The 15,518-nt window shown below is 38.6% G+C and overlaps 1 protein-coding gene across 1 annotated transcript in view; it reads left to right on the top strand.

Moving 5' to 3' along the window:
* Window positions 1–15,518, top strand: part of LRP1B (LDL receptor related protein 1B) — a 1,292,938-nt gene that overhangs the window by 1,159,036 nt on the left and 118,384 nt on the right. Inside the window, exons 69-74 of the mRNA XM_074967293.1 lie at window positions 1,013–1,142; window positions 6,033–6,139; window positions 6,484–6,616; window positions 11,067–11,189; window positions 13,347–13,469; window positions 13,719–13,856. Of these exons, the coding sequence (XP_074823394.1) occupies window positions 1,013–1,142; window positions 6,033–6,139; window positions 6,484–6,616; window positions 11,067–11,189; window positions 13,347–13,469; window positions 13,719–13,856 (754 nt within the window). The remainder of the gene's footprint in view (window positions 1–1,012; window positions 1,143–6,032; window positions 6,140–6,483; window positions 6,617–11,066; window positions 11,190–13,346; window positions 13,470–13,718; window positions 13,857–15,518) is intronic.

The raw sequence follows: 15,518 nt of genomic DNA, 5'->3' as shown, positions 1-15,518 counted from the left end.
GGGGGAGGGTGGTAAAAGGGGCAGGGATGTTAAAGCACTGCTGTGGCAGCACTTTAAGGAGGTCCTTTGCCGGAGCAGCACTTTAATGTCCCTGCCCCTTTTGCCTCCCCCGTCAGCTGCCCTGCCAGTAGGGTCTGCACCAGCAGGGCCACCGACAGACGCTGGAAAGGGCAGTGACGTTAAAGCGCTGGTTCTTTGCTGCGGTCCTTTGCTGCGGCAGTGCTTTAACGTTCTTGCCCCACCCCCGGTCGGTATAGACCCTATGGCAGGGCCGCCAACAGGGGAGGCAAAAGGGGCAGGGATGTTCAAGTGCTGCCGGGCAGCGCTTTAATGTGGGCTGCAGACTGGCTGGTACCGGCTTCTAACCGGTACTTTCACCCCTGGCTCTGCTACATCTCAGACATTTCTCTCAGGTTTCTTTGAAATTTGCTACTACTGAGGATGCTGTGCCCTGATATTCTTTTTGTTTCAGTCTTCTAGTCTTGCTATCCTATTTTGAGCATCTTTTACTATTGAACATTTTTATGCATCCACTAAGTAGTTTAAAAAGTTTTTAATATATTTTGATACATGGTAAATGGTTTCACAAGTAAATAAGTATATTTGATAACACTTTATTAAGTAAAGATACCCCATAGAGAGCAAGCATCAATATATTAATAATTGGGGGGGGGAGTTAATTACATTAATATTTACAGGTTAAAGTCTGCCAAAATTATGATCAGGGCAACATAATTATACTACTAACAGTGACTGTCAAATAAGGTGCCAGCTATCCCATTGCAAAAACTGTACCCCCCGTTAAAGAGTTCTTTGCTAATTAAGGGCTCAGTTCTACCACCTTTATTCACAATCAGTAGTATCTTACTGTGTAGCAAGGTACTTCTCATTGTTGAGTAAGGGTGGCAGAACTGGGCTCTAGCCATTCTGACTGGCTGAACATTTTCAAATGTTTTATATAATACCTTTATATTAATAGATATACTCAGTTACATTGTTTTGTTTATAACAGAGATATTGTGAACCTGGCTGTTCAAAAGACCAGTTCCAGTGTTCCAATGGTCAGTGCATATCAGCAAAATGGAAATGTGATGGCCATGAAGATTGCAAATTTGGGGATGATGAGAAAAATTGTGAACCAGGTAGGTCTATATAAGGGATCTTTAAATTTTCCAGGAAAAAAATAAAAGTATTAAAAAGATATGAAGAACAGAAAAGAAAAAGTGAGTAAACAAATCAAGATGACTGATATCAGAAATAACAGGCACAGGCTCAGTAGCAAATTCATTGGTTGTTGTGTGTGTGATCCTTTTTGCAAAGAATTTCTGGAAAACTGATTCAGTTTCACATTACATTTCCTGATATGAAATAGAGAGGTCCTAGGGTCTGACCATCCATCCCAATAGCTTAGACCAGTGGTTCTCAAACGTTTTAACTTGTGACCCCTTTCACATTGCAAGCCTCTGAGTGTGACCGTTATAAATTAAAAACACGTTTTATATATTTAACACCATTACAACTGCTGGAGGCAAAGCGAGGCTCGGGGTGGAGGCTGACAGCTCGCGACCCCCCATGTAATAGCCTTGTGACCCCCTGAGGGGTCCTGACCCCCAGTTTGAGAAACCCGGGCTTAGACCATGTGTTTTTCATTACCTTTGTGAATGACATGGTATGCTTGAGGACGGGGTGCAGCAAACCACAGTGCTCGGGAACTAAATTGTTACTGCTACTTGTAGCTGGGCATCTACAGAGCAAGCAAACAGAAGGCTTAGACGAGTGGGGGAAATATTATCCTGTGGTGCATATATGATACCAGCAGCAGAGTTCTAGCATTTTTAGTCTGAGCTCTACTACAAGAATTCCTGTGTAAAACTAGGCAAGACATTTAGTCTGCCTTTTACTCAGTTTCCCATGCTGTAAAATTGGGATAATAATGGATAACTTCCTAACATAAGGACTGTGGTGTTTAAAGCATAATAAGGTTCTCTAAGATCTTTAGATATAAGGGTTATGCATTATTAATAATAATATTAATATTCATTATTAAAATTTAGAAGACTTGTTCTATTTACCTGATATTATTCTGCACAGTTGTAAAAAAATACTTGAGCTGTTTTGTTTTTTTTGTCAAATTACCCTATACCTCTGATGTTTATATTGGAAACAATATACCAGATGCACATAGTTTTTTTTTTACTTTCATTGTGTATTTTGGTCCTGATCCTGTACTGTAATTTGCTCGTGCTGTCCTTTGTGCCCATGCAGAGTCTGATTGAAGTCACTCGGACTCTGTAGAGCAGTGGTTCCCAAACTGGGGGCGCCGCGTGTTCAGGGAAAGCCTCTGGCGGACCGGGCCGGTCTGTTTACCTGCCACGTCCGCAGGTTCTGCCGATCGCGGCTCCCACTGGCCGCGGTTCACCGTTCCAGGCCAGTGAGGGCTGTGGGAAGGGCAGCTAGCACATCCCTCAGCCCGCACCGCTTCCCGAAGCCCCCATTGGCCGAGAACGGCAAACTGCATCCACTGGGATCTGCGATTGGTCAAACCTGCGGACACGGCAGGTAAACAAACCGGCCCAGCCCTCCAGGAGCTTTCCCTGAACAAGCGGTGCCCCTAGTTTGGGAACCACTGCTGTAGAGGCACCAGGGTCCATACCCACAGATCTGATGCATGACTGAGTGCCTTAGAATGTGGAGTCTTTGGGATGAGAACCTTGTCATATTTACAGTATAAAGTGCCTAACTCAATTCTGATGCACTATAAATATAAATTATACCCTACTCTTACGACACATTTTCTTTAGCTTGAGATAGTTTGTATTAAATTTATGGTGTCCTTCACATCATATCTTGAAAAATCTACTTGCATAAATGCATGTAGTATGAAGTTTTGTTGAGGTAAACAGCAATTTGTGTTATATGCCCCATTTCAGAATATAACCCCCACATGTACATCAGTCTTGCAAAATTCTGCTTTCCCACAATATTTTTTTCCCCCAGATGGTAAAATATCATTAATTGTTGGGTTTTATGTTCTGTGTTGTTTCGTCACTCATTATTAGTCAGCATGGCACGGAGCAAGCAAATAGCTATTGTAGATGGTCATTTACATTTGCGTGAAAATTTTGAAAGAGTAGTGTCATTATTTTTAATAATAGTGGGCCAGCCCTAGGTGGATTTTTGCTTAGAGTGGAAAACATTTTTGGTGCCCACCCCACTCAAAATGTGCAAACAAACAAAAAGGCAAGGGGAGGGTTTGCAATCCCAGAATATGATGATCTGATGCCCCAGAAAGTTGGCTCCCAAAGCATCCATTGTGACCACCCACTTCCCTAAAACAGTGCTGGGATTGAGAGGCCTGAGATCTGAGTTCTGTTGCCATTGCAGAAAAGATTTGTTGTGTAACATGGGCAAATCATTTAATGTTTCTGTGCTTCAACTTTCCCATCTGTAAAATGGATTATTTTCCTACCTTACAAGAATAATATGAGGCTTAATTCATTAATTAATAAAATTCCCTTTTTACAGAGGGCCTGCACAAAACCTGTGTGTCACTTATGTCCCAATTAGCTATCAAAATGTATGAGATCCTTAGCTGGAAGATGCTATATTAGTGCAAAGGTTTTACTTAATTTTTATTGTTATTGTTATTGTATTTATGTTATTGTTTCTTTTTGAAAATACACATTTATATTAGAGTGATAGAGGTAGTTATCACTGTGAACATAAGAACATAAGAATGGCCATAGTGGGTCGGACCAAAGGTCCATCCAGCCCAGTATCCTGTCTACTGACAGTGGCCAATGTCAGGTGCCCCAGAGGGAGTGAACCTAACAGGTAATGATCAAGTGATCTCTCTCCTGCCATCCATCTCCACCCTCTGACAAACAGAGGCTAGGCACACCATTCCTTACATATCCTGGCTAATAGCCAATAATGGACTTAATCTCCATGAATTTATCTAATTCTCTTTTAAACCCTATAATAGTCCCAGCCTTCACCACCTCCTCAGGCAAGAGTTCCACAGGTTGACTGTGCCCTGAATGAAGAAGAACTTCCTTTTATGTGTTTTAAATCTGCTGCCCATTAATTTCATTTGGTGGCCCCTAGTTCTTATATTATGGGAACAAGTAAATAACTTTTCCTTATTCACTTTCTCCACACCACTCATGATTTTATATGCCTCTATCATATCCATACCCTCTTTTCCAAGCTGAAAAGTCCTAGCCTCTTTAATCTCTCCTCATATGGGACCTGTTCCAAACCCCTAATCATTTTAGTTGCCCTTTTCTGAACCTTTTCTAATGCCAGTATATCTCTTTTTGAGATGAGGGGACCACATCTGTACGCAGTACTCAAGATGTGGGCATACCATGGATTTATATAAGGGCAATAAGATATTTTCTGTCTTATTCTCTATCCCTTTTTTAATGATTCCTAACATCCCGTTTGCTTTTTTTGACTGCTGCTGCACACTGCATGGATGTCTTCAGAGAACTATCCATGATGACTCCAAGATCTTTCTCCTGATTAGTTGTAGCTAAATTAGCCCCCATCATATTGTATGTATTGTATGGGGTTATTTTTTCCAATGTGCATTACTTTACATTTATCCACATTAAATTTCATTTGCCATTTTGTTGCCCGATCACTTAGTTTTGTGAGATCTTTTTGAAGTTCTTCACAGTCTGCTTTGGTTTTAACTATCTTGAGCAGTTTAGTATCATCTGCAAACTTTGCCACCTCGCTGTTTACCCCTTTCTCCAGATCATTTATGAATAGGTTGAATAGGACTGGTCCTAGGACTGACCCTTGGGGAACACCACTAGTTACCCCCTCCATTCTGAAAATTTACCATTTATTCCTACCCTTTGTTCCCTGTCTTTTAACCAGTCTCAATCTATGAAAGGATCTTCCCTCTTATCCCATGACAACTTAATTTACGAAAGAGCCTTTGGTGAGGGACCTTGTCAAAGGCTTTCTGGAAATCTAAGTACACTGTGTCCACTGGATTCCCCTTGTCCACATGTTTGTTGACCTCCTCAAAGAACTCTAATAGATTAGTAAGACATGATCTCCCTTTACAGAAACGATGTTGACTTTTGCTCAACAATTTATGTTCTTCTATGTGTCTGGCAATTTTATTCTTTACTATTGTTTCAACTAATTTGCCCGGTACTGACATTAGACTTACCGGTCTGTAATTGCCAGGATCACTTCTAGAGCCATTCTTAAATATTGGGGTTACATTAGCTATCTTCCAGTCATTGGATACAGTAGCTGATTTAAAGGACAGGTTACAAACCACAGTTAATAGTTCCGCAATTTCACATTTGAGTTCTTTCAGAAGTCTTGGGTGAATGCCACCTGGTCCCGGTGACTTGTTACTGTTAAGTTTCTCAGTTAATTCCAAAACCTCCTCTAGTGTCACTTCAATCTGTGACAATTCCTCAGATTTGTCACCTACAAAAGACGGCTCAGGTTTGGAAATCTCCCTAACATCCTCAGTCGTGAAGACTGAAGCAAAGAATTCATTTAGTTTCTCCACGATTATTTTATCGTCTTTAAGTGCTTCTTTTGTATCTCGATCGTCCAGGGGCCCCAGTGGTTGTTTAGCAGGCTTGCTGCTTCTGATGTACTTAAAAAGCATTTTGATATTACCTTTTGAGGTTTTGGCTAGCTGTTCTTCAAACTCTTTTTTTTTTTTTTTTTTTTGGTGGTCAAGGTTGCCTAAGAGGTTTCCATATTAACATCCTGTGGTCTGTTACTCAGAACTTTCTGAGCATGGAGACAATTAAAAAAAAGTACTTTTGTCATAAAAAATACACGTGCAACTTTTTTAATAGTGCCTTTAAAGTGCACAGCAACTTGTTTTTGTCAAAACAGGTACCATAATTACAGATTATGGAATTTGCACAAGATATTGTCAATTACAACAAAATATGTGTTTATCTAATATGTTTTACCTAATACTATTGAAATATGAAGTTACTTATTTATGAATTGCTAATCCTAAAATTTATGTTTGTAATTAGCATCTCCAACCTGCTCTTCAAGCGAGTATGTGTGTGCCAGTGGAGGATGTATCTCAGCATCTCTCAGGTGTAATGGAGAATTTGACTGTGCTGATGGCTCTGATGAGGTAACTGGTGCATTTCTTTTGAGCCCCTTATACTATCTGTTGTGAGGTTTATGATCAACAAGTTTAGAAACTGAAAATTAATAAAACAAGAATTAATTCCATGAGCCCAATGTTTTCACCACCAAATGATAAAGCAAAATATGCAAGCATATAATATCAGAACATCTATATTCCAGGTCTTGACTTGAAATTCAGTAGCAATTTCAATTGCATTGTTAATAGTAAATAAGAAGAAGCAGCCAGGGCAATTAAATTCTAACAGCCTTGAAGAATTCTGCTTGGTCTGTCTATAACTGTATTGTTATTGTTAATGAATACTGCAGTACACATCTGTATTTAAACAGATGGATTGTGTAACAGAATGTAAAGAAGATCAGTTTCGATGCAAAAATAAGGCCCACTGTATCCCCATCAGATGGCTATGTGATGGAATCCATGACTGTGTGGATGGCAGTGATGAAGAAAACTGTGAAAGAGGTGAGACATTGTTCTTGTCCCTAAATGGAAAACACTTGAAATTTCTCCACTTATTTCTATTTAAGCCTATTATAAGTTAGCAGCACCCCAGAGTCATACTAAAGTGGATTAAATGAAGGCTCTGTGATCCCTTCTTAAAAAGACATTACAGCTGTTCCTCAGATGGCTGGCTGCAATGTCACAATTCAGGCTGCTTAATTCTTTCACTTTGTAACACATTTTTTTTGTTCCATAGGAAAGAAAACAATGTGCCTTCAGTACAAGTGTTATCAAAGAAGAAAATTCAGAATGTTAAAAACGTCTATAGTTTATAGCCAGTTTAGGCAACATTAATAGACAGAGCTGTACATTTTTAAACAAGCTGCAAAATAAAACAAAACAGAAAAATAATAAAGGCCCCAGTCTTGCAATTAATTCCATGTGGGTGGACTCCTGCGCCTACGCAGAGTCCCACTGGGCCACATTTAGGGGCTCTATGGTAAAGGGCCCACCCACAAAGAACAAGTTGGAGTATTGGGACCTAAGTGTTAAACATTTAGGCCCAAATCTGAATGCCTAAAGTCAAGCTTCTAAATATGTAATTAGGCACCTAAATAGAGGTGGTCTGATTTTCATAAATGCTGAGCACTGACAAGTTCCATTCTAATCTTACTTCTTCAACCTTGCTTTAATAAGTAAAAGCAAATAGAATGTAATTAAAAAGCTTCTCCACGCAACTTTCCTCCTGAGGGATAGAAATGAAAAGGTAAACCACATGACAGTACTTTTGCTCTAATCCTCCACTTAATGGCTGCCCCAAGTACCGTACACCACAAACTACAACCTTAACTCTGTCACTATAGGGATGCCAGCCTCCAACATCTGACTTTTTTCAGTAAGTGTAACATATAGAGTCTTGTGTGTCACAGCAGAGTAAAGCAAAGCATAATCAAGTCTTAACAAGAAAAATGCATGATGCAGTATCTTGGCAACTACTTGTTCCCAATCCTAAAATTGAAAGCAAAATTCATTGTTCCCAGATGAATGGTGCTGCATTTAGTTGTATAAAAATGCATCTTGTTTAAGTGAGCCAAGCTTACCATTTGATCCAGACATCTATGTAGAATTGACTTTTTCTTATCATTATTTCCCATCATGAATGATGAGCCAACGTGATGAATGTTAATCACCTAACTGGCAGGTACAATATGAGTGCCACAATAGAAATGTCATTGGGAACTTCTTTCTTAAGTTTCATAAGAATGAAAGATAAGCCTAAGAGAGTTAAGGGACATCTCACAAGCTTAGAATGTGTGGGCTTTGGTGTGGAAATGTCGAGGAGCCTCAGTCATGGACCATTACCCCACTGTGCTATATGCTGTACAAACACAGAATAAAGGGAATGGTCTGTGCCTCAAAGAGCTTATATGATCTGGTTGAAGAAAGTAATCTGTAGGAGTAGAAAATATCTTAGAACAAGGTCATAAGTTGCATCGTTGTGTAAGGCCAGAAATAGACCATACCTGCAACATGTGTATAATATTTTGATTACAATGCTCTCCTTATTCTATAAACATTGACATTTATTGTGCCAGTGGAGGATAAAGACACTCCCTTGCACAAAAATTTCATTCAGTCTGGGGAAAACAGTAACTCTGAGATACCGTCCCTGAAATAGTAAAGCTACCATTTTGTACCAAAAAGCAGTAGTATGGGTATGGCATACTTATGCAGTGCCCAGATCTGCATATGTGGACACTCAGTGTGGGAATGGGGTACGCAGTCTAGCAGACACAAGTAACCATGTATACTTGCGAGTGTAACCGTAGCCTAAGAGGTCAAGCTAGCTCCACTGGCATATCATAAAATTCAGCTTGTATCGTAACATATTACAGATAAAAGACCAAAACATATTAAAGAGTCTCACTGTAAAATTAAAATATTCTATGCAGTGAAAAACCACTTAGTAGATTCCAAATTCATGAGCAAAGAAGTGTCTGACTTTGGCTTGAGTGATGAATTGTTTGAACAACACCCAGATTGTTCTCCAAGTTACCAGAATAGAACAGAGACTAAGGTACAAATACTGTATGGTAGCCTGTAGTAAATAGTGTCATTGTGAAAGTAGTAACTCCCTGTGGGTACTGTCAAAACAAGAGCTCAATAAAATGAAGAAAAAGAAAACTTTGATACAACACTTAACAGACAGTCCATGAAAGAGAAGAGGTTTAGACCTCTATGAGCTAAATGGACAAAACTATCTAATTGCAAGAGTATTATTCAAGGTATCACAGAGATTGCCATCTGATTTACCTCTAAAAATTACATAAATCAGGAATAACTCCACTGAAATCAGTTGAGGTACACCATTGTAGGTGAGAGAAGTAGGTTCTGCATATTTTTCTAATATCAGGAGACTGTGTAACTGAAAAAAAATGAAAGGGTGATTAGTCATTATGGATTTCCAGGGGAACTAGTTATAAATGGTCCACATTTCACAAAGCAAGATTTCAAAGCTGTTCTAGAAAAATACAGTTTGCAGCACATTACTAACAGCCCATATTATCCCCAAGGAAATGGAAAGGATGAAAGAACAGGCAGGGATAACTCACTCCTTTTTGTCCCTTATGACCTGCAGAACAAATCCCACTTCATCAACTGTTTAGTCCAAACTGACTGATGCTTGTTTAGACCAATATAAGTTACACTTTTCACATTTGAAAATGATTTGCATCCTAGAAGGTCAACGTTTAAACAAGTCCAATGTGCAAATGAAAATATAAAAGTGACTCTAACAGTTCTTTGAGAATCCTCCTAAAGATTAAAGCAGATGATGTCAGTAAGTGCCATATTATGTAAAGAGAAAAAAAAACCCTGATGGCTTGTGCAGTGGTCAAGGGAGAAAAACCCTATATGCAATTCATAAAAAAGGCAATTTGTAAAGAGAATTTTTCAAACATTTTACCATATTTTAAAAGAATGGGGAGTTATTGTCAAATAAATAGATACTCAAACAGATAAATAGTGTTGATCCTTAAATTGAAATAGCAGCTAAGCCTGTCATTTCACTAGTTACTGCTACCACAAATGAATGCATCTGTTCCTATTGTGAAAACTTCAAGTGGATGGATTATTAAAAACCTTGAACAAAACAGAAATGACTATATTACTTAGGTTAGAGAACTGAAAACCTAGTAAACATAGCAAATTATTCTTTTGTTTGTATTCAGTATGTATGCCAATCTACCTAATGTTTTTAATTGTTTAAAAACCAAACACCTGTTATTGTTTACTAAATTTCTTGTTAATTTGATAAAGAAAATCAATTCTGTATTGTGATATAATTGATATATGAACAAAATAATTAACAACATATTTAATAATCTAAATGCTGATTGAAGTGTTTTTAATAGAATACAAGTTACACCACTTCAGGAAAGAGTTAGGCATATTGGAAAAGGAGGAAATACCATAAATACTTGGACTTTTATAATTAAAGTTATATAATATATAAGGTAACTTCTCTCTCTTGTCTCTTAATGGTCCTTTGGAAAATAAAAACCTTTTTTGAGCTGAATTAACAAGCAAACCCAAACCATCCACTCTGTTACTGAAAAGACACAAAAGGTGTTTGTTGGGCTGTTACGCTCTATTACTTATGGAATATATGGTCTGTAGCAGAGTGGATTTGGGAGGATGAATGGAGAGCCAAAGTTGGAGCATCAGAATCCATTTAGGATAAACCTGGAGGGGCATGTCCTTGAATAAACTGGAACCTTTCTTTGTGTTTCTCCTGATTTGCACCACTTGCACCTTGCAGCCATGTGTCCTGATGTAGTCAAGTCCTTTGCCCTCAGAATTCCTCTGCAATAAAGAAAAGTTGCATAGAAGAAAATTAAAATAAGCTTCTTCACTGAGGATTTTCGAAAAGAAGCTGGATAGTCTTTAATGGTTTAGGAGTACTTGTGGCACCTTAGAGACTAACCAATTTATTTGAGCATGAGCTTTCGTGAGCTACAGCTCACGTCAGACACAACAAATCCTACGTCTTGGCAGAGGCTTAGACTGTCTGACCTTTGCTGTACCTCCTAACTTTATGGTTCTATGATTCTAAGATATTTTAACTATTATAGTTAAAATACACCTGCAAGGGGAACATGTTACATGGGGTGGTTGTCTCCTGACTCCTGTACCTCTTTCCCTGCCTTAGCCCCTCAAAGTCACACAGAACTTGGCTCCATTACAGGAGCCACAAAATGAAGAAAGAGCAATGAGTGGCTACGCTATGTTGGGGAAAATATATTGAATGGCCATTTCCCCTTTCTGCATGCCCCTCCCAAGCCTTCCCCCATTGGATTTGGCCCTTTCATGCTCCATGTTTCATTAGCTGACCGTACCATATGGACAAATGAAAATAGGGTGTATTTTGTTTTATTTATACCATGAATTCACAGTTATTTATTTCTTCAAGGGGGAAATATATGTAAAGCCGATGAGTTCCTGTGCAACAATTCACTTTGTAAACTCCATTTTTGGGTGTGTGATGGAGAAGATGACTGTGGAGACAACTCAGATGAAGTCCCTGAAATGTGTGGTATGCCTTTTGTTATTTTAATGCTTTGTATTCATGGCACTGAAGTGAATTAGTGAAGTAGAAAGATGTACACTTTACAACCCTCAATTTAGGAATATATAGAACTCGCTTCACTACCTCTTTTCTGTCAAAGACTCTAAGTTATGCTTTTCCTCATTTGACTTTTAAAGGATTGTCTTAAATATGGGTATACAGACAGTAAGCTTAGATAAAAACAAAATTTACATTAAATTATATTATTCTACAATCCAGTGGAGATTTTAAAATCAGAAATGGCAATAAGCAAATACCTATTTTTTTTCTCAAATGGGGTTTACAATTACTCTGGTACAGCTTTCAGAGTGGTAGCCGTGTTAGTCTGTATCAGCAAAAAAAATGAGGAGTCCTTGTGGCACCTTAGAGACTAACAAATGTATTTGGGCATAAGCTTTTGTGGGCTAAAACCCACTTCATCAGATGCATGGAGTGGAACATACAGTAGGGAGGTATAAATACACAGTATATGAAAAGATGGGAGTTGCCTTATCAAGTGGAGGGTCAGTGCTAACGAGCCAATTCAGTTAAGGTGGAAGTGGGCTTAAGTGAATTGGCTCGTGGGCCTTTGGTGAAGAGACTCTATGCCGACAGGAGAGAGCTCTCCCATCAGCATAAAAAACAGCTATGGTAAGGGCTGGGTCAAGGTAAGAGCTGTATGAGCAGCTGTGGAAGACTGGGTCCCTCCACCTGCCCCGGGAGGAGAGCCCGGGCTCTCTGGCCCCGCTCAGGCTTCTGGCTTTGCCAGGGATGGGGCCACCTGGGGAATAGGAAGGGTAGGGCAGAGGCGTGGCCTGGGGGGGAAGAGGAGGTGCCTCGGGGAGGAGGTCAGAAGCCCCGACACCCCCCCGACATCTGGGAAGGCTCCACTGCCCCTGCCCCCTGAGGTATTTATAAATAGTAGTTGTATCCCCTTTCAGCCTTCATTTTTCTCACAAAATCTCTCACTGCAACTTGTTCAATTTTAGAGCAGAGCCCTAAACAATCTGAGTGTTTACTGGAGCTTCATAAGTGAAACTAGGGTTGTCATGAGCCCGTAGTGCCATGAACTAGATGCCTGCAACTGAACCAGCTCCTCTAAGCAACCTGTGTGGCTTCTACTGCGGGACAGATCAGCAGGACAGCCTGCTCAGCTTCTGCTCTATGAGTGAGTAGAGGAAGGGAGGTCCCAGCTGCCTCTCAAGATTCAACAGTGGTCATTACTATTAGCAGATTAAAAATAAGACATTGAGCCCAGTGAGTGGAGGGACAGAAATAACAAAAAAATGACAAAGGGAAAGACAGTATGACATGAAAGATGACACAAGCATTGAAAATTGAGAGTGGGGCAAATATGAACAAGATAAACCAATTAAAGAGAGATATTGCTTCTGAAAGTGAGAGCATAATAAACCACTAGAAAACAATACATCAAAATGAAGAGGGCAGGAAAGAGGAAAAAATATAGAGATGGAGAGATTATGGGATAAATACATGGAAAAAAGGAATCAAGAGACTTGGGTTATGTTCCAAGCTGTGCCAGTGCTTCATGACCTCAGACAAGTCACTCCATCTCTCTGTGCTTTAGTTTTCCTATCCATAAAATGGGAACAATGATACTTACTCCCCTATGTAAAGTCATTTGAGATCTATGGTTCAAAGAATTGTGAATATGTGTATTATTAACTAATTTATTTAAGACTGTTTACATTTATATTTTCCTAGCAGATGTCTTTTATCTCTTGTGAGTTTAAGGGTAAGGAAAGGGGTGGATACTCGAATTGGCCAGTTTTGTACTATGAACATTTTCCAGTTTTCTATTGACGACTATATGTGATTGTTAGCATAAACGTCTGGGCTCTGCTTCAACACTAGATAAGGTTTTGAGCAACTCCAATATCTCCTGCCTCCTTTTTTTAAACAAAAAATCAACTAAATTGATTAACTGCTTAAATCACATCAGGGGGGCATAAAATCATGCAATCATAAAAGCATACACATCCAGTGCTCGTTTACCACACTGGAAGGAGGCACAACACAAAGACAGGTAAGCTTTATGAGCAACTGAAGGATGCTTGTGCATAAGTACAAAAGATTGTTGTTATTCTGTATTAATGGATGCTGTCTGATGTTTTCTTTCTACAGTCAAATTTCCATGTCCACCTACAAGACCGTACAGATGTAGAAACAACAGGGTTTGTCTGCGACCTGAACAGATTTGCAACGAGATTGATGACTGTGGTGATAACTCAGATGAAGATCACTGTGGTAGGTGGATTTACCTTTTAAGGCATTCAATTAAAAACAATTAAAGGCAAATTTTATTACAAAGATTAAATTGTACTTACAGAAAGCTTAATTGAAAGTTTGTGGGTCATAATTTAATTCTCAAAACAATTAGGCTTGACATCTTTGAAACTCTTTAATGCTTTGTGGTCATTTCCATTTTTATGTGCAAGTAGTCTAAACAATATGAAATGCTAATCTTCTTGTGATTTTTCATTTGTAATTATGTAGATAAAATCCCATATAAAGCACAACCTTGTAAAAAGGATGAGTTTACTTGTAGTGATAAGAAATGTTTACCCATGGAGCTGCAGTGTGATCGGTTTGATGACTGTGGAGATGGTTCAGATGAGCAAGGATGCAAAATAAGTGAGTCCGGTTGATAAGCTGTCTGTTTTTCATACTTGTAGCACAAAAGAAGTAACACAATGAACTGGTATTCTTTTATGCAGAACCTATCCAACAAAACAGAGTTTTCATTAACATGAAAAAGTGTAACCTATGTAGTATCCAAACTAATATAGCTGAGACTAACGGTTTAAAGTAGAATATGAAGAAAATTAACAACTTTTCCAAATAATAGTTATTTTGCTTCAGAAAATAATCAACTATCTGACCCTTCAAGAGATTACTCAATCCATTGTGAGCTGGTTTAGCTGTTTAAATTGATTATATTTCATTTCACACCTATTCTTCTCTATCGAAACAAATAAAAAGGTTTTGTGATATGAAATTCTTGATCTGAAACAAAATCACTGAAACTAAGCTGACAGAAGAAACTTATCCAAACATTGATAATACAGTTTTTCAAGACTTGCTAGTCACACAGATATATTTTATTTAAATAAATTCAATGAGCTAATAACTTCCGTACACCTAAATTTTATTAACATACATTTATTGTGCAGAAAATACATTAAATTATAGTACCTTGTGGCAATGGGTTGTTTTCTTAGGATGGTTGCAGTATGCTAAGAAAGCCAGCTGTTTGCCAAAATCATGCAGCTATAATTAACTCAATATGAGCTAGAATAATTCTAGAATATATGAGAGTGGCTTTCACAGCCTCTCTTCATTTTTCCATTTATGTCCTTGCAGCTTGTGGGACGTACAAATTTGGTCAAAGCTTCAGTCAGATAAGCCTAATAATACATTTATTCAGGCTTGTTTCAAACTTCTTTGATACGACAAGTAAGCCGAATGTCTCATATGAACAGGCATTTATATGAAATTCTGGTTCTCTGTGTCAGGAGTATGGATTTTTAGAGTAATCTGATGTTAGGATCCTTATCCCTTTCTCTAACCTCCAGTTAGTTCCCCTGTGAGGTCTGAGGAGTATGAACCCGGACCTTCTCAGATTGTATAAATCTTCCTTTGAGGCTCTGCAGTTCTCTCCCTGAAAATAGATTCCTGGGTAATGGTCATCTCAGTCAAGAGAATGGGAGAGCTTTCCACTATCCTCCATATTTGAGAAAGAAGCTGAATCTATTTTCATTCTCTTCAAGAGTACAGTGAAATCCAGATATATCATAGCCAAATAGATAAAGTTCATTATCCTGGAGTTTACAAAGCTACAGAGTTCCCTGTCCACTGAAACTTAGTGCCCACTCCACAATAACCATGTCCATCTCCTTAGCCAGAGGGGGGGGGGTGCACCAATGGACAAGCTTTGCAAAGATGCATCTTGGAAATACCAAGAGATACTTAACTAATGTCTAGTGGATGCTGCAGTTATTCTTTTTGAGTTGTTCTTATGCTGTGTATCCTCCATAATAGTAAAAAAAATGAGATATACATAAAGATGTGTTCTACTATTTTATGGTTTTGGTATCATTTTGGCCATAGTGAAATAAAACTATTTGTTATACAGTAATCTTAAAATTCCTTTTGTCCTGCAGAAAATGATTGTGGTTTGTTTTTTAACAGGAACTTAGTGTTAGAGTTCCCCACAGAATGGGAGGAAGTTTAAGGTTCTTACATGTTAGTTGTATGGATGAACTGTATCATATGTAGTTGAACAAATGCATAAAA

This window comes from Natator depressus, chromosome 11, assembly GCF_965152275.1.
Source record: "Natator depressus isolate rNatDep1 chromosome 11, rNatDep2.hap1, whole genome shotgun sequence".
In the NCBI taxonomy this organism is placed as follows: Eukaryota; Metazoa; Chordata; order Testudines; family Cheloniidae; genus Natator; species Natator depressus.
Note: the sequence above shows the minus strand (reverse complement) of the source record. Positions and strands in the feature narration are given on the sequence as shown.